Source organism: Bubalus kerabau, chromosome 3, assembly GCF_029407905.1.
Source record: "Bubalus kerabau isolate K-KA32 ecotype Philippines breed swamp buffalo chromosome 3, PCC_UOA_SB_1v2, whole genome shotgun sequence".
Lineage (NCBI taxonomy): Eukaryota > Metazoa > Chordata > Mammalia > Artiodactyla > Bovidae > Bubalus > Bubalus kerabau.
This window is the reverse complement of record NC_073626.1, coordinates 79,589,521-79,612,264: the sequence shown is the minus strand read 5'-3', so window position 1 is coordinate 79,612,264 and position 22,744 is coordinate 79,589,521. Positions and strand designations below refer to the sequence as shown.

The following is a 22,744-nucleotide window of genomic DNA, read 5'->3' as shown; positions in this document are numbered from 1 at the left end:
GCAAAGGATATAGACTGGGCACAAAAAAGGAAAATATGAATGACATTAAACTTATGAAAAGATGGCCAATCTCACTCATAATAAAAATGCAAATTAAAACTCTACCGAGATACAGTGTTTTGCCTATCAGAATAGCAGAAATCCAACATACCCAGTTGGTGATGCTGCAGGAGAATAGGCACTTTCATACAGTCCTTAGGAAAGCAATTTGGTATTATCTATCAAACTTATGAATGTGTTCCATTGTTTTGGTCCAACAACCCCATTTCTGGGAATTTATTCTACAAATGAACCTGCATAAATATAATGACCTATCCATAGGGCTGTTCATTGCAGTATTGTTTGTAGTGACATAGGGAAAAACTCAAGTATCCATTCTGACTGGTTAAATAGACTATGGTACATCTGTACAAAGGAGCCACAAACGACTAAAAAGGTTAAAGAAGCTCTCAATGTACCGAAATGGAAAGATCCCTAAGATGTATTGCTCAGTGAAGAGTTAAGGTGAACAGTGGTGGATGTTATATGAAAACCATAGCTGAACACACAGGATGGTTACTGTGCTATGAATTCTTCACCGACACTTCATTTTTTGTATCAGTGCATTGTCATCAGTGGAGAAAGTGGCTCTGGGAAGACGGAAAGTGCCCACCTGATCGTTCAGCATTTGACTTTCTTGGGAAAGGTAATGATGACCTGCTTTCTGTATTGTGGCTTGAAGTCCCTTCAGAGTAACTGCATATTTCTAAAATGATGGAAATACTGGATTTTATTAGGGGGTACATAGAAACATTCCATCCTTATTATGCTCGCCTCCTGATTGCTAGGCCTTGTAAGATGTCAGCATGTCCTCCTCCTTTCATGTAGTGAAGAAAATAATGCCAGCATGAATTTACTAGATGTGGCAATTAATTTTTCTTGTTCTCAGTATAATACAAACAGTTAGCCGTTAAGTAGTAAAAGTGGTTAAGCACCAGGAGCAGGATCGGGGGAGTCACTAAGGTGATTAAAGGATTGGAAAGTAGAAATCTTTGAGCAAAAGTTGAGGGAAATAGAAATTTTTAGCTTGGTAAAATGGACATTGAAGATATGGCTGTAAAAATAGCCTAGCAATTACTTATAAGCAGTGTATTATGAGACTAAGAACAAATTTAAGTATTTTTTTTACAGAGGAGATTTATTGAATATTATAATGAATAACTGAGAAAAGTGATGGAATCTCTCTAAAATTCTTTCTAAACTCTAGGCATTTTATCTGTCAAGGACTTTAAGAGACGCGTGGCTGGTCGTAAAAACTGACCTAACCTAGCCTCATCTGATACTTATGCACCTGGGGAGATGCTTATCTGAGAAAACAGTGCTGCTGGTTGATGCTAATTTCCCAAATGGAGTTTTTTCCCAAAAAGATAAATGTGATTTTTACGGGCTGGGAGGGGTGTGTGGCAGCTCTACTGGAGTAATGTTTCTGGAGACTCCACTGGATTGTTCTCTGTTTGGCACAGGCAGATAATCAGACCTTGAGAGAAAAAATTCTGCAAGTCAACTCTCTGGTGGAAGCCTTTGGAAATGCATGCACTGCCATCAATGACAACTCCAGCCGTTTTGGAAAATATCTGGAAATGATGTTTACACCAACTGGAGCTGTGATGGGAGCAAGAATCTCTGAATATCTCCTTGAAAAATCCAGAGTTATAAAACAGGCAGCGTACGTGCCCTATTTTCTCACTCTGGTTTTATGCTGCAGCGTAGACAGGAGGCTCTGGGAATTTTTATGGCTACATTCCACTCTTTGTTCTTAGTATCCCTGCCCCCATTCCTACCCTCAGCCTCCCCAAAGGCAAGAAACTATTTAAGGAAAGGATACATGATGATTTCTAACCTAAAGACATTTACAAGCACAATAGAAAGGGCTGGATGGGATTACTTTGGGATAGGTATGCCCATTCCCTGGAGTTGGTTATACCAGGTAGAATTTAACAATATGCAGTTACTTTTATAAATTACTGCTGCTGCTAAGTCACTTCAGTCGTGTCCGACTCTGAGCGACCCCATAGACGGCACCCCACCAGGCTCCCCCGTCCCTAGGATTCTCCAGGCAAGAACACTGAAGTGGGTTGCCATTGCATTCTCCAATATAAATTACTAGTTCCCTTAAAATTGAGCTTGTCTATTAAAAAAAAGCACTGAGAATATTCCACATGTTAAGTTTCCTCTAGTTTGAGAGAGGAAAAAGTTATTTTGTTTTAAGAAGAGCAGTATAGGAACTTGCCTGGCAGTCTTGTGGTTAGGATTCTGGCTCTCACTGCTGAGGGTTCAATCCCTGGTTGGGGAACTGAGATCCCACAAGCTGCATGGTGCGGCAAAAAAAAAAAAAAAAAAAAAATAGCAGCATAGCAGTAGTGGTCAATAGCATGGACTGTTCTTGGTTCAAGGCTGTTTCTGACATTTACTGTGTGACCTTGGGTATGTCACTGATAGCTTATGAAGAACCATGTCAGATTCATGATCTCCAAAGAAGATTTAGCCCTCGTAGTTCAGTTGGTTGGAGAAGGCAATGGCAACCCACTCCAGTACTCTTGCCTGGAAAATCCCATGGACGGAGGAGCCTGGTGGGCTGCAGTCCATGGGGTCGCAAAGAGTCGGACACGACTGAGCGACTTCACTTTCACTTATCACTTTCATGCATTGGAGAAGGAAATGGCAACCCACTCCAGTGTTCTTGCCTGGAGAATCCCAGGGATGGGGAAGCCTGGTGGGCTGCTGTCTATGGGGTCACACAGAGTCGGATACCCACTGAAGCAACTTAGCAGCAGCAGCAGCAGCAGCAGCAGCTCAGTTGATAAAGAATCTGCCTACAATGCAGGAGATCCCGGTTCGATTCCTGGGTCGGGAAGATCTGCTGGAGAAGGGATAGGCTACCCACTCCAGTATTCTCAGGCTTCCCTTGTGGCTCAGCTGGTAAAGAATCTGCCCACAATGTGGGAGACCTGGGTTTGATCCCTGGGTTGGGAAGATCCCCTGGAGAAGGGAAAGGCTACCCACTCCAGTATTCTGGCCTGGACAATTCCAGGGACTATACAGTCTATGGGGTCACAAAGAGTCAGACATGACTGAGCCACTTTCACTTTCAGGGACCAGTCTTGATCACGCAGAGCTTTTGTGTGGCAGAAGTTTTATTACAGTGAAAAAGGACAAAGAAAGCTTCTGACATAGACATCAGAAGGGGGACAGAGAGTGACCCACTAGTCTTATCAAGTCCTTATATACTTTTACCAGACCCACTCCCACAACATACATCTTAAGATAACAAGATTAGTCAGAAGATTCTTGTTAAGAAGGAGAAACATGTCCTTGAGCAAGATACATTGTTCTTATATAATCATTGCTGCTAAGTCACTTCAGTCATGTCCGACTCTGTGCAACCCCATAGACAGCAGCCCACCAGGCTTCCCCGTCCCTGGGATTCTCCAGGCAAGAACACTGGAGTGGGTTGCCATTTCCTTCTTCAATGCATGAAAGTGAAAAATGAAAGTGAAGTCGCTCAGTCGTGTCCGATTCTGTGCGACCCCATGGACTGCCACCTAACAGGCTCCTCCATCCATGGGATTTTCCAGGCAAGAGTACTGGAGTGGGGTGCCATTGCCTTCTCCGATATAATCATTAGTATAGAGCTTAAGGAAAAACATAACTTAGGGCAAGATGAGTTGTTTTAATGTGTAATCATTAGCTCTGGGCTTAAAGAAAGTTAGTCTTAAAGATTGTTGTCATAATAACTCAGAGTTTAAGAAAAAACAATACAGAAAAAAGGTTTATCCCTTTCTCCACCTCAAGGGCCCCTGAACTCCTTATCAAGCTACCTAAGAATTAACGCTCTCATCGCCTAACCTCTCTGAGCCTCATCTGTGAAATGAAGATGCTCCTAGAGCCCACCTCATGAGTTTGCCATGAAAATTAGTGAGTTTGTTTATGTAAAAGAACTTTTAAAAGTGCCTGGGTTGGTACATGTTATCAGAGAGTTAGCCTCTCTTCCTATTATTATTACTGTTAGAGGACATCAGACTTCCTCAGGAGCATGGCTCCATTTATGCATTTACTATCTATTGAATTCCTGCTGCATGCCAGTGTTGTGCTCTCTGTTTAGGTTGCAAGAGTAAACAAAATAGACAAGGTCCTAGTATTCTTGGAGCTTGGAGTGGATCGGGGATGAGAGAGGGATAGGTGCAGGAAGGGTCACAGGCATTAAACAAAAAAAAACAAGCTTAATGCATAACAATTGTGGTAGGTACCAGGAAGCAATGTAAGGCACTCTGAAAGGGAAACAGGTGAAAGGGCAATAGCCTAGCCTAGGAGGAGAGGGTTTCCTGTGTGAGAGATGTTTAATCTGAGCCCTGAGGATCACTAGAAGTCAGCCAAGGAGATGGGATGGGGACAGGAGTGGAGGGGTGGGGGAAGAGAGGAGCAAAGACAAGACTGAGGCCGGATCATGCAGGGTTTTGGAGCCAGGCTGAGGAACCTTATTCTAAAGACCATTCTTCTGAACCTTATTCTAAAGGTAAAAAGAAGCCATTTAATGTTTTGAAGAAGGGGAGTCACAAAACCCAACTTGCATTTTGTTATGATGAGATGATGGCTCTGGCTTCAGTGGAGCAAATGGATTGGAGACGATGCAAGACGTACTGTTACACTGAGACCACTAAGAGGCTGTTTTCAAATCAACCTGAGAGAGACTGTTAGCCTGAACTGAGCAGGTAGCAGTGGAGATGGGGAAGCAGGGGAGCTGATGAATCTGAGAGAGGTGGTGCAAGTAGAACCCACAGGACTTGTTTTAGGTTCAGAACCCCAGCATCTTCTTTTATCAGATACCTGCAGTTCCCTCACAAAATAGGGACTGACTTGAAAATTAAACAAATGCATGGAAGGATAGAGTCAGTCATTTTTAGCTTCCCTGTGGTGTCTTGATTAATTTTTATGAGGTGCCCTGCTTCTTTCTTTCTAAATTAGGGTTATTTTAAAGTTCAGGAAACTACCTCTGACAGAATAGAAATTGTAGTTTTCTGTGTTCAAATGTAAAGTGGTCTTTTATAAGGAAAATGTAAGGAGAGTTCTAAAACACAGCTCTGTCACTTATTAATAGAACTATCCTTATACCTTACTTTCCTTGTGGTTCAGATGGTTAAGAATCCACCTTCAATACAGGAGACCCAGGTTCAATCTCTGGGTCTGGAAGATCCCCTGGAGAAGGGAATGGCTACCCGCCCCAGTATTCTTGTCTGGAAAATTCCATAGACAGAGGAGCTTGGTGGGCTATAGTCCATTGGGTTGCAAAGAGTCAGACATGACTGAGCGGCTAATACTTTCACTTTCAAAGCCAACCTCACAGGGCTGTTATGAGAATTCGATGATATGTGCTTTTTGCCAAATATAGAATAATTGGCACCTAATAACCCATAACTCGGAGAAGGCGATGGCACCCCACTCCAGTACTCTTGCCTGGAAAATCCCATGGACGGAGGAGCCCGGTAGGCTGCAGTCCATGGGGTCGCTCAGAGTCAGACAGGACTGAGCGACTTCACTTTCACTTTTCACCTTCATGCATTGGAGAAGGAAATGGCAACCCACTCCAGTATTCTTGCCTGGAGAATCCCAGGGACAGGGGAGCCTGGTGGGCTGCCGTCTATGGGGTTGCAAAGAGTTGGACACGACTGAAGCGACTTAGCAGCAGCAGCAGCAACCCATAACTTATTATTGCTGTTAATTTTAGTCAATATGATAGCTGCTGCTGCTGCTGCTAAGTCGCTTCAGTGGTGTCCGACTCTATGTGACCCCATAGATGGCAGCCCACCGGCTCCCCCATCCCTGGGATTCTCCAGGCAAGAACACTGGAGTGGGCTGCCATTTCCTTCTCCAATGCGTGAAAGTGAAAAGTGAAAGTGAAGTCACTCAGTCGTGTCCGACTCTTGGCGACCCCATGAACCGCAGCCCACTGGTGGGTAAAACAGACTGAAGACATTGGATGAGAAGAAGGTGGGACTTGTGTAAGTCCTGGTCGTCTGATCTTTCTGGTTCTGCTCTTCTCTGGCACGTAGTAGGATCCTCTCACCAAGTCCTCCTAATTGGTCTCCTTGCATCCATCTTAACTTCTTACAATCTAGTCTCACATTTACAGTTTCAAACACTTCAAAGAATTCTATTTGCATAATCAACAAAATCTTCATTATAGCCTGATAAGGCCTGTGTGGGCTGGCCCTGCCCACCTGTCCACCGGCTTCTCAACCAGCAGACTTTTGGTCCCTACATGGATATCATGCTCAGAGGCTTTGTGTACGTGCTGCTCTGTCTCCATGAAATGCTTTCCCTCTTCTCCCTGTAGCTCCTTCCACTCCTTTCTCACACTTTAAAGTTTGATTTTCATGTTATTTCCTTTGAGAGTCCTTCCCCTCACTGGGCATAAGTGACCCTCATCCGCGAATGTTGTTTGTCTCAGCCCTTTGATTGTTTCTTTCAAAGTCCGTATCACCAGTTTTCATACTGATTCATCTCTGTCCATCACTAGAAGGAAGCTCCAGAGAGCAGGAATCCTCTGTCCCATATCCCTGGCATCTGGTGCAGTGCCTGCCATACTTGGCACTCAGGAAGTTTATTAGTTGAGTGAACAAATAGCTGAGGAAAGGCTGGTAGAGATAAGAATGTACCAGGTGAGCTTGGACAGAATAATCAAGTAGAGGAAGGCCAGAATATCCAGGATAATATCCAGGAGAAACTGAAGAAAAGAGTGGGGCCCATGTCACAGACAGGGACAAGGAGTAGAAGGAAGATAAGATTTCTTTCCACAAAGCTACGTTGGCCAAGGTTAGGATTTGTGAAAATCCTAGGGCATCAACAGAAGAGACTGACCTCCAAAGGAAAGTAAGGCTAGAGAGAAGGACTTTTCAAACTACCTTTGTTGAAAGACTAGTTTGTTTTTTTTTAATAGTTCATGATAAATTGTGATTTTATTTTTGTAAAATATAATTGAAGTGTATTACCAGAAAAATCATCATACTCTCAGATATTATAGAAATACCACTTACTATAAAATGTCTGGACACAGACTTTCCAGTTTCTTGTCTCATCAAGTCCACAGACCACACAGACCACAGTCCAGCAGCACCCACCCTGGCCAGAGTGGCCTAAAAACAGGTACATTCCACAAGACTAGGTAGACTGATGCATGCCATTTTTTGATTGTATTTGAAAGAATACGAGTTTGAGACAGTGGAGACCTTAGTCCTGGGACCAGTTCCCTTCCCTAACTTGCTGTACTACTGGTGAGCTGCTTCTTGTCTTGGGCTTGAGTGAAGTAGGGAGTTGGGGTGATCTTTGTAAGTTGGATATCACTGTCTCTGATGCAACATGGGCTTCAAACAAGATGTGTGACACAGATGCACAGTTATTTGGTCTGGAATAGAAAGATCTCTAAATGTAAGTAACCTGAGCTGTTACCGCCTATAAATGTTCCATTTAGTCTTCTGTATAAACATAAACGTGTTTAATAGTGTGACACTGTGGAAATTGCTATCCTAATCCTAGCCCTATTGCTATTCTATATTTGGGATGTAGCATATTGTACTGTTTGCTCAGTGGTGTCTGACTCTTTGCAACCCTATGGACTGTAGCCTGCAAAGCTCCTCCGTCTGTGGGATTTTCCAGGCAAGAATACTGGAGTATTCTGCCATTTCCTTCTCCAGGAATGTAGCATATTAATTGCCTATGAATGCAAATTGGCTACAGAGTAATATTTTGCATGGAAGGGAAAAGCCATCGAGTAGAGAAGCCCAGAATACGTTATTAACAGTGTCCCGTCCCTACTTTTTTCCAGAGGAGAGAAAAATTTTCACATATTTTACTATATTTATGCTGGTCTTTATCACCAAAAGAAACTTTCTGAGTTCCGACTTCCTGAGGAAAAGCCTCCTAGGTAAGTGTCAGGGGTTTTAGTTGTTAATTTGTAATGAGTATACAATTAGCAATTGACAAAACTTGGAAATGGAGCTGTTCTCCTAACTGGACACACAGTCTCTTTAGCCAAAATGCCCACATGAGATGGCAGGAGCTTTATTTCCCTTTGCATTTTCTAGAAAGCTTAAAAACTCAATTGCAGCCATTTTACTTAGCCATGCACACCATTATTTCATCACAGTATTAGACTGTAAGGAAATGATCTTGCAAAGAAGGAGCCTAATGATACCCTGGTATTTGGGATGCCATTTGCCAAGTCAGTACTCATTCTGTGTGGTCATACTCCATGTAGGTACATAGCTGATGAAACTGGAAGGGTGATGCATGACATAACTTCTAAGGAGTCTTACAGAAGACAGTTTGAAGCAATTCAGCATTGCTTCAGGATTATAGGATTCACTGACAAGGTAAGTGATTGCCAGGACAAAAAGAAACTCAAGTGTTCATATTCTTGGGTCAATGAGAATGAAGACCTGAAAGTTCCAACTTGGGGCAGTACCCATGCTTTTCAAATGCCATGCTGATCATGTTATAAGGTCTTGCTACTTAGAAGTGTGACCCAAGGACCAGAAACATTGTCATCACCTAAGAGCTTATTTGGAAAAGGCGATGGCACCTGACTCCAGTACTCTTGCCTGGAAAATCCCATGGACGGAGGGGCCTGGTGGGCTGCAGTCCACGGGGTCGCTAGGAGTTGGACACGACTGAAGCGACTTAGCAACAGCAGCAGCAGCAAGAGCTTGTTAGAAATGCAGATCCTCAGGTCTAACCAGAACAGCTAAATCAAAATCTGCATTTTAGTAAAATCCGAGGGGAACATTAAAGTAGAAGTACTAAAAATAAAAACAAAAAAATGATGTAGAAGTACTTTTATAAATGCCAAATACCTGTGAACTGCTACCTCTGTCATCAATTCACTCCAGCTTTGATAACAAACACCAAACAACACTGCCCTTTTCTGAGCTGGGGTTGTTCCAAACATTAGAGTGAATTGTCTAATAGGAGAATAAGAATATGGAGGTTACCCCCAAGCCACAGGAATATATTTGTGTAAGTAGTTGCTTGTGCCTTAGACAAATTAAACCTTTTCAACTTTCTTGCAGTCACTTTCTTCTCTGTGGTGCAGAATTGCAATTATTAGCTATAGTTCTAAGTATTATATAGCCTTTATCATACTAGATACAGGCTGTCTCTATTAAATATATACCGGGGGTAACAGAAAATATTTATTACCCTAGGCTCAAATAATACTCTGTGATACATTCGTGTCATAGTTTCTGGGCTTTTTGCCATCAAATTTGCAAAATATACAGATTCTTTTGCCTTTCCAACAAAGGAGGTGAATGATTAGGAGATAGGTGAAAATGTTTAAATCTTCAGGGATTAGATTACAAGACACTTGAGTTAGCTTGGGACAGCCACTCTGGATAAAATATTGCTTTTGTAATCCAAGGAGTTTGGCCAGCCCTTTTCTCCCCAGCTTGGTTGATTTTAGTTATAATAATACATTTCTTCTTTCTAGCTAGCTGTTAAATTTTTCTGTCAGCCTCCCACAGACTTTAAACTGACAGCGGAAAATCCCAAAGGTCAGATACAAATAGAAATAGATTTCCCTTGGCTTCTTAGAAGAGAGCAATTAAACAGGTTCCAGTATTATTAAAGGACCTTTATGGTTGTTAATTTATAGAGCTGGTTGTTATCAAAGATGCGTCACCAGAAGAGTCAAAGCTTGACAGTAGAGCCATTTAAGGTCGCCTGGCTCATGCTGAAGTGTTAAGGGCATACTTTCTTAAAAGGGCACAGGAACAATAGAGAAGTCAGTCATAAGGTTCATAATATTTTGCTTCTAATAAGTACAACAATGGTTGTAGAATACTGTGGAAAGATTGATGCCAATTCTAAAGGAAAGTCTATTATATCAGCCCTGTCCTAATGGTAGAAATAATAATAAAACAGATGATGTTTTAAGATAAGCAAATTAAAAGCAAAAGAAACTAAATATGCTAAGTATATATCCTTGAAGTAAGCCATCCCTAACTCCTATGGGAATAAAGTTTAGTAGAAATGAATGAATGATTGCATGAACAGCTATGAAAATAAAGAAACACAAAAGGTAATAAATATTTTTAGTTTATGTCTGGTCTGGACTGTTAAATGAATAGTCAGACTGTGACTATATGTATGTGTGTGTATATTCATTATGTTCTATGTTAATTCATGCTGGAAATAAACAGTTTATGTCAGCAGTCCTGGAAATGGAAGGAAGAGGCTGGATCTTTCTTATCCTGATTTCTTTTGTTGTATCTTTGCTTGTATCTCTATAGACAACCTTTTTTGCTGAATTAACTCAGTTTGCTTCATGTTTGTAAACTCAAAGTTCAGTTCAGTTCAGTCGCTCAGTCGTGTCTGACTCTTTGCAACCCCATGAATCGCAGCACGCCAGGCCTCCCTGTCCATCACCAACTCCCGGAGTTCACTCAGACTCACGTCCATCGAGTCAGTGATGCCATCCAGCCGTCTCATCCTCTGTTGTCCCCGTCTCCTCCTGCCCCCAATCCCTCCCAGCATCAGAGTCTTTTCCAATGAGTCAACTCTTCGCATGAGGTGACCAAAGTACTGGAGTTTCAGCTTTAGCATCATTCCTTCCAAAGAACACCCAGGGCTGATCTCCTTCAGAATGGACTGGTTGGATCTCCTTGCAGTCCAAGGGACTCTCAAGAGTCTTCTCCAACAGCACAGTTCAAAAGCATCAGTTCTTCAGCACTCAGCTTTCTTCACAGTCCAACTTTCACATCCATACATGACCACTGGAAAAACCATAGCCTTGACTAGCTGGACCTTTGTTGGCAAAGTAATGTCTCTGCTTTTGAATATGCTATCTAGGTTGGTCATAACTTTTCTTCCAAGGAGTAAGCGTCTTTTAATTTCATGGCTGCAGTGATTTTGGAGCCCCAAAAATTAAGTCTGACACTGTTTCCACTGTTTCCCCATCTATTTCCCATGAAGTGATGGGACCAGATGCCATAATCTTAGTTTTCTGAATGTTGAGTTTTAAGCCAACTTTTTCACTCTCATCTTTCACTTTCATCAAGAGGCTCTTTAGTTCTTCTTCACTTTCTGCCAGAAGGGTCATGTCATCTGCATATCTGAGGTTATTGATGTTTTTCCTGGCAATCTTCATTCCAGCTTGTGCTTCTTCCAGCCCAGTGTTTCTCATGCTCTACTCTGCATAGAGGTTAAATAAGCAGGGTGACAATATACAGCCTTGACGTACTCCTTTTCCTATTTGGAACCAGTCTGTCGTTCCATGTCCAGTTCTAACTGTTGCTTCCTGATCTGCATATAGGTTTCTCAAGAGGCAGGTCAGGTGATCTGGTATTCCCATCTCTTTCAGAATTTTCCAGTTTATTGTGATCCACACAGTCAAAGGCTTTGGCATAGTCAATAAAGCAGAAATAGATGTTTTTCTGGAACTTTCTTGCTTTTTCAATGATCCAGCAGATGTTGGCAATTTGATCTCTGGTTCCTCTGCCTTTTCTAAAACCAGCTTGAACATCTGGAAGTTCACGGTTCATGTATTGCTGAAGCCTGGCTTCAATGGTATATGAATTACCATAACATATTAAATAAATTGAGTTTTAGGTATGTTTATGTTTAAAAGTACATGAAGGCCTTTCTGGCAGGTTATCTGTGAAGGTCAAAATTGGACATTTATTGCAGATCCCTTGATGAAGATGTTACAGAGAAGCCTTTGAGATTAGGGAACATTTTTTTCCCTTTCTTCAAAACAGATCATGAATTAGAAGAATACTGCTGAGGATACACTAGAGGGGTACATATTAAAGTGTTAATTGAGGGTGTTGAGATTTCCAGTGCCTTAATGACAGACAATAGGACTTATCATTGACTTAAAAAAAAACCAAAAACTCTTTATTGATGTATGACTGACATGCAAAACAAAAAGATTTTTTAAACCAACCATTGACTGTAAAGTTATGAATGTTGTGAGCCTCTGAAAAGGAAACTGAGTAAAGAGCCTGTAAGGAAGAATGCCTGTCAGCTGGGCCTAATGCAGTGCTTTGGGCAAAAAAATAAATAAATAAATAAAACACAACTGGTGAAAAACTAAAGACATAAGCTATTTCAAATCCTGAAAGATGATGCTGTGAAAGTGCTGCACTCAATAGGCCAGCAAATCTGGAAAACTCAGCAGTGGTCACAGGACTGGAAAAGGTCAGTTTTCATTCCAGTCCCAAAGAAAGGCACTACCAAAGAATGCTCAAACTACTGCACAATTGCACTCATCTCACATGCTAGTAAAGTAATGCTCAAAATTCTCCAAGCCAGGCTTCAACAGTACGTGAAGTGTGAACTTCCAGATGTTCAAGCTGGATTTAGAAAAGGCAGAGGAACCAGAGATCAAATTGCCAACATCTGCTGGATCATCGAAAAAGCAAGAGAGTTCCAAAAAAAATCTGCTTCTTCTTTATTGACTACGCCAAAGCCTTTGACTGTGTGGACCACAACAAACTGTGGAAAATTCTTAGAGATAGGAATACCAGACCACCTGACCTGCCTCTTGAGAAATCTGTATGCAAGTCAAGAAGCAACTGTTAGAACTGGACATGGAATAAAAGACTGGTTCCAAATCAGGAAAGGAGTACGACAAAGCTGTATATTGTCACCCTGCTTATTTAACTTCTATGCAGAGTACAACATGAGAAACACTGGGCTGGATGAAGCACAAGCTGGAATCAAGATTGCCGGGAGAAATATCAATAACCTCAGATATGCAGATGATACAACCCTTCTCGCAGAAAGCAAAGAAGAACTAAAAAGCCTCTTGATGAAAGTGAAAGACGAGAGTGAAAAAGTTGGGTTAAAACTCAGCATTCAGAAAACTAAGATCATAATATCCGGTCCCATCAATTCATGGCAAATAGATGGGAAAACAGTGGAAACAGTGAGAAAATTTATTTTTGGGGGCTCCAAAATCACTGCGGATGGTGACTGCAGTCTTGAAATTAAAAGATGCTTGCTCCTTGGAAGAAAAGCTATGACCAACCTAGACAGCATACTAAAAAGAAGAGACATTACTTTGCCAACAAAGGTCCGTCTAGTCAAGGATATGGTTTTTCCAGTAGTCATATATGGATGTGAGAGTTGGACTATAAAGAAAGCTGAGTGCTGAAGAATTGATGCTTTTGAACTGCAGTGTTGGAGTAGACTTTTGTGAGTCCCCTGGACAGTAAGGCGATCCAACAAGTCCATCCTAAAGGAAATCAGTCCTGAATATTCATTGGAAGGACTGATGTGATGCTGAAGCTGAAACTCCAATCCTTTGGCCACCTGATACAAAGAACCAACTTTTTCGAAAAGACCCTGATGCTGGAAAAGATTGAAAGTGGGATGAGAAGGGGATGACAGAGGATGAGATATTCGGATGGCAGCACCGGCACAATGGACGTGAGTTTGAGTGGGCTCCGGGAGTTGGTGATGGACTGGGATGACTGGCGTGCTGCTGTCCATGGAGTCGCAAAGAGTCAGACATTACTGAGCGACTGAACTGAACTGAACAGAGAAAACCAGGATTCTTCTCAACTTTCCACTTAGCCTCTTCTTTACAGAGAGAATATCTGCCTAAGTGGAAGAAGTGTATTTTGAGAAAAAGAGAAAAAGAAGCCAAGGTCATACATCCTGCTTGGGGCTTTTGTAGATAAATACTTTCCCACTCGTGCTGATTGGTGGTGAAACCAAATTCATACTCATTAGCAGTGAACTGGGAAGCCTAATTGTAGGAATTGTTCATCTTCTTGCTAACTGTTCCTATCCTGAGTGAGCTGACTCCATTTTATGATATAGAAAGTTGGAAATTGGTAAGAAATAAAAAGATAGAGTAGGTAGCTAATCAATCCTAAAGGAAATCAACCGTGAATACTCATTGGAAGGACTGATGCTGAAGCTAAATCTCTAATACTTTGGCCATCTAATACTTTGATATAAGAGCTGACTTATTGGAAAAGACCCTGATGCCAGGAAAGATTGAAGGCAAAAGGAGAAGGGGGAAGCAGAGGATGAGATGGTTAGATTGCATCACTGACTCAATGGACATGAGTTAGCTCAAACTCTGGGAGATAGTGAAGGACAGGGAAGCCTGGCATGCTGCAGTCCATGGAGTCACAAGAGTTGGACACGACTTAGGAACTGAACAACAATGAGTGGCAAGCAGATAGCAAGATTCTTCAGGAAAGGCAGGAATGCCAGGAAAGCCTCCATAGCTGGAGATGAGGCAAGAGGAAATGAGCAAAGTGAGGAAGGTGAAAAGTCCTTCCTATGCTGGCTATGAAGAGAAGAGAAGAGACACTGGATTGCGTACTGGGGAGAGAGGAGTAATCACACAGGTGGACATATCACTGATTGAATTCTACCATTAGATGAATAATGTTTTGACCTAAATACAGGAATGGATGTAGGTTCCTAGGCCAGAAAGGAAGAACTAATTGGCCCAACAGTGGGACTAAAGAGTCAAGGGGAATGGGCTGGAAACTGAACAGGCAGCACGTAAGGCTAATACCTCCATAACGAGGGGAGCACTGGGCACCCTTTCTCAAGTCCCCTTCTCTGAACCAAGGAAGGAGGCCCAATCTGCTTTGAACTTCAGTCTTTTGCTCAGTGCTTGAACCCAAAGTCTTTGCTGAAATATATAGGTAGTTTTCCTCTTTGAAAGAGGAAATCTCTTGAGTGGTGTGCTGAAAAGAATATTGCCAAAGACACACAGGGTGAGATGCTGGTCTCGAGGGTGTGGTCCTTGTCATGTCCTTTGTGGACGATCATCCTAGTGGTGAAATGCCTGGATGCCTTGTTTTGGGAGGTTTCATAGCTTGTATACTTATACATGGTGTGTGTATGTGTGTTTTAATTAGAGGAAATATTGAGAATTTTAGATAAGCTCTTGAGATAACTATGTATGGAAATAATAGATATAGAACTCACTGCTGTGGAGTCTCTGTTTTACTCTCTCAGATCTGCTTCTGTGGGGAGTCTGGATGCATTCTACAAGCCTCACACTGTATTGATCAAAGTAATGAAGTTCTGTCATGTTAAATCCACGCTAGTCCCAGAAAACCCATTTGGTAGGTGTTCTCCTTAGCCACTCTTAAGTTGTGCGATTAAAACAGTGATTCTTGAAGTCAGAAACATGACATCTTGCCTTTGATTTAGGAGTTTGAAGAACAGTATTTTTCTATCGTGGAAGCCTAGTTTAAAATCCTCATTTGTCTTTGTAGCATTATCAGGTATCCAGCAGATGTCACTATTACGGTCCATGTTCAGTTTTTTGGCTTTACTGAGCAGTGTTTGCAGAAAAGGCTCAATTCAGAGGCAATGCGTTCTCAATGGTCTAATGACAGTTTCTATTAGTTTGCTGCTATGTATAGTACTAAATCAAGTACCCAGCCTGAGTATTTTTAGTCAAAGTACTTTATCTATAAGCATAAGATACAGGGATTTCCTGGCTATGTATTTCATTTCTCGCCTATAGGAAATGCAAATATTTAAACAAATAATTGTACTTTTTTTTTTTTACCATTAATTATTCTTACGTATTCCACCTTCAATATAAAAATAGGACTTACATCATCACAAATCATTTCTATTCTTACCAAATGTGTAGAGTTTTCTTCCCCATACTAACCAGTTCTCCTACAGTTCAGTTCAATTCTGACACTGTCTACCTCAAGTTAGCTTCAAATTATACAAGTTAGGGGCTTACTCCCACAGGACTGCCCCAACCTCAGGTACCAGTTGCAACTCCCAAATTTTCCTATTTCTAATGGACAGCCTGTACATAGAGAGTTCCCAAGACCCTCCTCTTCAAGTTCAATAATTTGCTAGAAGGATTCATAGAACTCAGGAAAGCAGTTCACTTAATATTCCTGGTTTATTATAAAGGATGCAACTGAGGAACAGACAAGTGGAAAAGATTTATAGGGCAAGGTCTTAGAAGAGGAGGCACCACCTCCTCTTTTCACCTTCATGCGTTTGCCAACCCAGAAGTTCGCCAAACCTGGTCAATTAGGGGTTTTAGGGGAGGCTCTGTTACCTAGGCATGCCTGATCAAGTCATTGCCTATTGATGATTGATTCGATCTCAAGCCCTGTGCCCTCATTGAAGTCTGGAGTCCGGCTAAGATTTCCAACCCTTTAATCACATCGTTGGTTCCTCTGACAACCAGCACACCCATCCCCCAAGAGTCTCCTCTTTAGCACAAACTCAGATGTGGATGAAAGGGGCTTATTGTGATGAACAAAGGACACCCTTCTCGGCTCTATCTATCGCTCAAGAAGTCCTAGAGTTGTAGAAACTCTTGTGTCGGAAATGGGTATGAAGACCAGACGTTTATTTCTTATTGTAGTAAAACATGACAGGTAATTTCTAGTGAGTCTTTCAAAATGCTTTGACCTCATTCATAACTATATACTCTATAATTTAACTTCAGATGTTCTAATGAAACATCAATGAATGCCCTCCAACTATTTCATATAAGCTATATTCAAGACGATAAGGAAACATCTCTACTCTTGTCTTGAAGAAAGACCCATACTTGAATTTGGGAGCTGGTATTAGCTAGGGTGGCTATGGTTTTTCCTGTGGTCATGTATGGATGTGAGAGTTGGACTGTGAAGAAGGCTGAGTGCCGAAGAATTGATGCTTTTGAACTGTGGTGTTGGAGAAGACTCTTGAGAGTCCCTTGGACTGTAAGGAGATCCAACCAGTCCATTCTGAAGGAGATCAGCCCTGGGATTTCTTTGGAAGGAATGATGCTAAAGCTGAAACTCCAGTACTTTGGCCACCTCATGCGAAGAATTGACTCATTGGAAAAGACTCTGATGCTGGGAGGGATTGGGGGCAGGAGGAGAAGGGGACGACAGAGGATGAGATGGCTGGATGGCATCATTGACTCGATGGACGTGAGTCTGGGTGAACTCCAGGAGTTGGTGATGGACAGGGAGGCCTGGCGTGCTGCGATTCATGGGGTCGCAAAGAGTCGGACATGACTGAGCGACTGAACTGAACTGAATTGAAAGGCTAAAAGTGTCTTAAAGAACAAAGAACAGTTCTCTCTAATGTAAGCATTCCAAGGCAAGAGGTTCAGACTGTAGAACATCTCTGTTCCATCGAGTCATTGGTCTCAGGCATTCTAATCAGTGGCATGATTGAAGGTGGATGGGTGGGAGTTCAATCCAGCAGTAAGGGAAAAAAAGTCTTGAAGGAGGCATGCCTTCTATAAGGAAAGCCCAGAAATGGCCCACCTCATTCTGCCTGTTCCTTTGTTAAGAATTTAGTTACATGGCCTAACTGCAAAGAAGGCTTGGACGTTGTTTGTATGCCCAGGACAGCGGGGTGGAGATGGATGTGGGTGGACTAGTGGTTTCTGCCACAGTGCTGGTAAGTTTACTGGTTTGATTGGCAATGAACAAACATGATTCTTGATGTCCTTTTCAGGAGGTGCACTCAGTGTACAGGATATTAGCTGGGATTTTGAATATTGGAAACATTGAGTTTGCAGCTATTTCCTCTCAGCATCAAACTGATAAAAGTGAGGTGCCCAATGCAGAAGCCTTGGAAAATGGTAATTATTTGATTCGTGTGCATTGTGTTGCCAAAGTACACGTTTCTTTTACTTGGGTAGTTTTTCAAGACTCGAAGATATAATGTGTTTTCTCTAACCAGTATTTCCCAGAGAATATCTTGTAGAACATCAGCATTCATTTCATAAGTGGCAAGTACGTAGATGTTCTTCTGAAAAGTCCATGGCAGGTAACTTTGGGCAGTGATTCTCACCAATGGCTGCTTTTAAAAATCATCTACAAATTTTTGAAAAAGATATGAGAGGTTGGACCTCACTCTGAATTCACTGAATCAGCATCTGGAGGGGATAACACATGCACCTATTTATTTTAAAATTTCCACAAGTAATAATAATGGCACAAGGAATAAGATTCCTGAGTTAGAAAAAAAAACTGATTTAAATAACATCTCTTGTGTTAAACTATAGCACTTAACTATGCTAATGTGCTTTGTGATTTTCTGAGAGCAGACTATACTCTCCAACAATTGCTCCAACTAATTTGGTCAAAGACCACCTCCTTCCATATTTTTTTCATCTAACACATGTAAAGAGCTTTCAAAACAGTTTGGGAGGCACTGCATCAGTCTAGGTGTTTCTTGGGGTTCAGGGCCCCACATGTTTATCCTTGGCTCTGAAGTTCCGAAGATACAGCCTGGCACATGGCTGATGTTGAATGAATGCTGGCTAACTGGCTGGCTGGCTGGCTGGACAGATGGATGTCTGCCTCCTCCAGCATTATCCTCACCCTGTCTTCTAGCTGCCTCGGTTCTCTGCATCAGCCCTGAAGAGCTCCAGGAGGCTCTCACCTCACACTGCGTGGTCACCCGGGGCGAGACCATCATCCGCGCCAACACTGTGGACAGGGCCTCGGACGTCAGAGACGCCATGTCCAAAGGCCTGTACGGGAGGCTTTTCAGCTGGATCGTAAATCGCATCAATACACTCCTGCAGCCAGACAAAAACATATGGCAAGTTCCCCCGACGAGCAGAGACCTTGAGGAGAGCTGTCATTGACCCCAGTGTCTCCTAGAATTTCCAAGAGGAAGCATTTGGTCTTCTCTTGGGTTTTCTTTAATGAAGATCTCAGGGCATCTCCTTTAAAAGATGGTGTATTTACACCTGAGAGGCTCATGATTACAGAGCCACTGCATTATGGTATTTAAAAGAACAAGCTTAGCTGGGAGCTGGGCAAACTGGGTTTGCATCCAGACTCCATAGCTTCATCTGTGCACATCCTAAGTCATAGTTTCCTCATCTGTAAAATGAGAATAATATCCTCCTCCTGCTGCTGTTTTTAGAATCAACTGAGACGTTTCACGAGAAGTGTTAAAGCGCAGAAATCTCACAGTATTGCTACTTCTACAGCTTTATCTGTGCTAAGCATTAGTGTTTTCTAGATTGTGGAGGAACTGATAGTATCAAATTCTAGAGTCTTCTTCTAACTAAGCCTTGTGGGTGAGAAAGTAGAAGAATAAATGAGCAGCAGTTCCAACCCCTTCAAATAGGGTGGCTCCTCTTTAATCTCTCTATAGATGGAGCTCCTGAGGAAAATTTGAAATTTTGCTGCTTAAAAGAAGAGAAGTTGGAGGTACTGTTGAAAGACTTAGGAAACCAACTGTTTAACACAGAGACTGTTCCTTTCTGAAAGGCGGCAGGATGCCGCTTGCCCTGAGTAGCTACATGTGTAGATAAAAATGTAGGCAGGAATATTTTCACTGCCCTGAGACTGCTGTTTCCTTCTCTAAAAGGTTTTATTCTTCTCTCTCATGCAGTACTGCAGATGATGGTATGAATGTGGGGATCTTGGACATTTTTGGATTCGAAAACTTTCAGAGAAATTCATTTGAGCAGCTCTGCATAAATATCGCCAATGAGCAAATTCAGTACTATTTCAATCAGCATGTTTTTGCTCTCGAGCAGGTAACAGTGAACTCTGAAGGCCCTGGACCTGGTGGGGAACGTGCCTGCAGGCTGCCCAGAGTTGGAAGCAGAAACCTTGTTAGTGAGGTTAACAGGTCAAAGACTCCAAAGAAAAACCACTGATGAGGCAGTCCTGTCAAAATAACTCGACAGTCTAAATGTAGCTTGATAAAAAGAGGTCTCGATTTCTGTGGAAAGGTACAGAAAGGTTCCTCCCTTGAGTGAAGCTGGTGACAAGCCAATTATTTAAATGCTGTTTCCAAACTGATTCATATGCATTGCCCAAAATGCTACATTCTCTTCTGCTTTATTTAACTAAAAATATTTGTGATCACGTCCCAAATGATACCGGATGATCTGGAACTCAGGATAAGGTTCTTGGTTTCCTTAACTCCCTCACTGACCATATGAATCCCCTGTCTCCTGCATATTAGACCCCACCAGAAGTGGATTGGTATCTTCAGGGAGGAGTAAGATATGTTCTTGGTTTTCTCAACATGGAAATCTTCCCCCCATGAGTCTAATGGCAAATAAAACAGGATGAAAAGCTAGTGGACCCAAAGTCTGGGGCCTTTATCCTCCACCTCAACCCGAACCCAACCCCAAGGCTCTCCTATATGAAGAGAGAATATATAGTTGTAAAAACTAAACATTCTGACCAAACCCCTTGTTTTAATGTAAGAGCAAGGGACACATTAAACTGCTAGGTTAGATAAAGACAAAGTCATGGACTAAAAACACCGGTATTGGTTTTATCATGGAAACTGGACAAATCCACAATGCACTCCTCCCCCACCCATCTTGTACAAAACTGACCTTGTTTCAATCCAGTTTACTTCCATTTATTTTCCCAGGAAATCTGGAGTTCCTTTTAGTTTTTTTTTAGTTCAAGATGATTACCTTGCCGAAGACAGAAATCTGGTTTCCTCCTGGTTTCAACCATACTTGTCACCAGAACAAAAAAATTTCAGCTTCCCTTCCTTTCTGTATCAGCTTCTCAATTTGAGTTACCAAGTGCATGTCTGAGAGACAGAGAGAGACAGAGAGCCAAGGTTCTGTTGCCAACCTTACCACCTGCCATAGGCTCCCTGTAGGTCAGTCTTAAATCCTGAGCTTCAATCCTGTCCTACTCACATAAAACACACCCTGTTCAGTGTTGCCAGACAGACAAAGTGCATGCAGCCTGGTGGTACCTAGGCCAGTACTGGGCTGAAGTGAGTCACGATCCATTTCCTTCCAGATGGAGTATCAGAACGAGGGCATTGACGCTACACCCGTGGAGTATGAGGACAATCGCCCCCTCTTGGATATGTTCCTCCAGAAACCCCTGGGACTGCTTGCACTTTTGGATGAGGAAAGTCGGTTTCCTCAGGCAACGGACCAGACCCTAGTCGGTAGGTACCTTTTAGAAAAGGCATACATATGTGCAGAAGAGAACTTGGCTATTTGGCTCATATCATCAGATGGTTTATGGAATCCTTCCTGTGTATTTTGGCTACCTGGTGATTGTGAAAATAGAGACTCTGCTTTTAATAAATTGAAATATTCAGAACATAACACATCCTGGTAGGATTTGTGTGTTAAAGCAAACCCATCACCATTTCTCAAACTCTCCTCACTTTCCTGTTTCTGTAAAGCAAATTACCTTTACCCTATGTCAGTATCATTTTCACATCTTCTGTTCCCCTTATTTTCCATGACCAACACTTGATACCCCTCCTTTTTCATGCCCTTCTCTCATATCTCTACCTGGACCTCCAGCCATCTTTAGTACAACTTTGTATAGAAGCCCTGCTGATGTCCTGGCTTCCTGGCTCATATTTTATGCTGGGCATCCCACCTAATACTGTTTTTGTAAAGCCACCTTTTCATTAAATTACCATTGTCTGTGGAGTGATGGTAAAACATCTCCTTCTGGCATTTGGAGTCCTCTGTACTTACCCCCATACCTCTCCACCTCCTCGTCCTCCTTTGTCAATCTTCAGCGTTGCGTGTGACCCATCTCTCACTTTGTGAGATCCTTGGGCAACAAAGTCCAACCGCTGCATCCCTTCACTGCTTAGCACAGTTCCTCACACAGAGTAGGCCATCCTTGACCACAGCAGCAAAATTATCTGGAGAGGGATGGAGAGGAAGTTTCAAGCCTTTTTCCCAGATAGAAAATTGATTTGTGGGAGAGATTCGCTTCTAGGAGTTGAGACTGCCACCTTTGACTTCCTTTTAGCTATAAAATTGTCGCAAGTTGTCAAGAGGAATATAAACCAGGATTATTTGCCTTCCATGGAGTATCTTCATGGTTCTAAAGCTAATTGGTTGGTTTTCTGGTGTCATCAGTGTTTATTCTTGGAGTTCTCAGAGCAGAACATGGTATCATCGAGATCAGCTTGACACAAAAGACAATATGAAACAGCTAGATGAGAACTTGATTGTAAATGCCCATCATGTACGGGGGGAGTGGGGAGGGGATCTTTCTCCATCACTGTACAAATAAGAATAATATCAGGCTACTCTGAAGTTCCTTACTCTGAGTCATCGTGATTTGAGGAGCATATTTTTGTCTAAAGGACCAAAGAGTTCACATTGTAACTTTTAAACATGAAAATCCACACAGATAAATTTGAAGATAATCTTCGATGCAAATACTTCTGGAGGCCCAAAGGAATGGAGCTGTGCTTTGGCATTCAGCACTATGCTGGAAAGGTGAGTTATTAAACCTGAATTTTGACAAGGAACGAGTGTCCACAGTACTCTGTTTGTGGCACTCATGAAATTGCTTGCAGATTTCTTTCTCCTTTTAATTCTTCTTGAATACCTAATCATAATTCTTAAACCTTCTCAGTGATGTTGCTCATGGAAAGTAGCCCCTGGCAAAAAAGCAATTTCTTGCTGGGGTGGCCCACAGAGTTGCCATCTGCTTCTCACCTGAGGTTTGGCCTAGAAGTGACAGCTCTCCAGAGAGAAAACATGATAGCTTTTGCAGCCTTTAGTGGTGAATGCTCACATTCAAAAGTAATTTGGAGATGTGTAGGCAATGAAGGAGGGTTAATATCACAGTGGGGCTCAATTTTTAGCACTTTGTAGCACAAGCATATGGCTACAGGGCACCAGAAGTGTCTAGATAAAAAGGGGGGAAAATTCACTTCATCATCCAGATGTTAAGGTTTTACAACATTAACTGAAATTTTCACTTTTCAT

The 22,744-nt window shown here is 42.1% G+C and overlaps 1 protein-coding gene across 1 annotated transcript in view; it reads left to right on the top strand.

Moving 5' to 3' along the window:
* The window catches only part of MYO3B (myosin IIIB), a 559,309-nt gene that overhangs the window by 309,000 nt on the left and 227,565 nt on the right, over positions 1-22,744 (top strand). Inside the window, 9 exon segments of the mRNA XM_055572295.1 lie at positions 602-685; positions 1,503-1,705; positions 7,859-7,957; positions 8,291-8,405; positions 17,503-17,629; positions 18,387-18,597; positions 19,402-19,549; positions 20,790-20,943; positions 22,161-22,249. Coding sequence (XP_055428270.1) covers positions 602-685; positions 1,503-1,705; positions 7,859-7,957; positions 8,291-8,405; positions 17,503-17,629; positions 18,387-18,597; positions 19,402-19,549; positions 20,790-20,943; positions 22,161-22,249 — 1,230 coding nt within the window.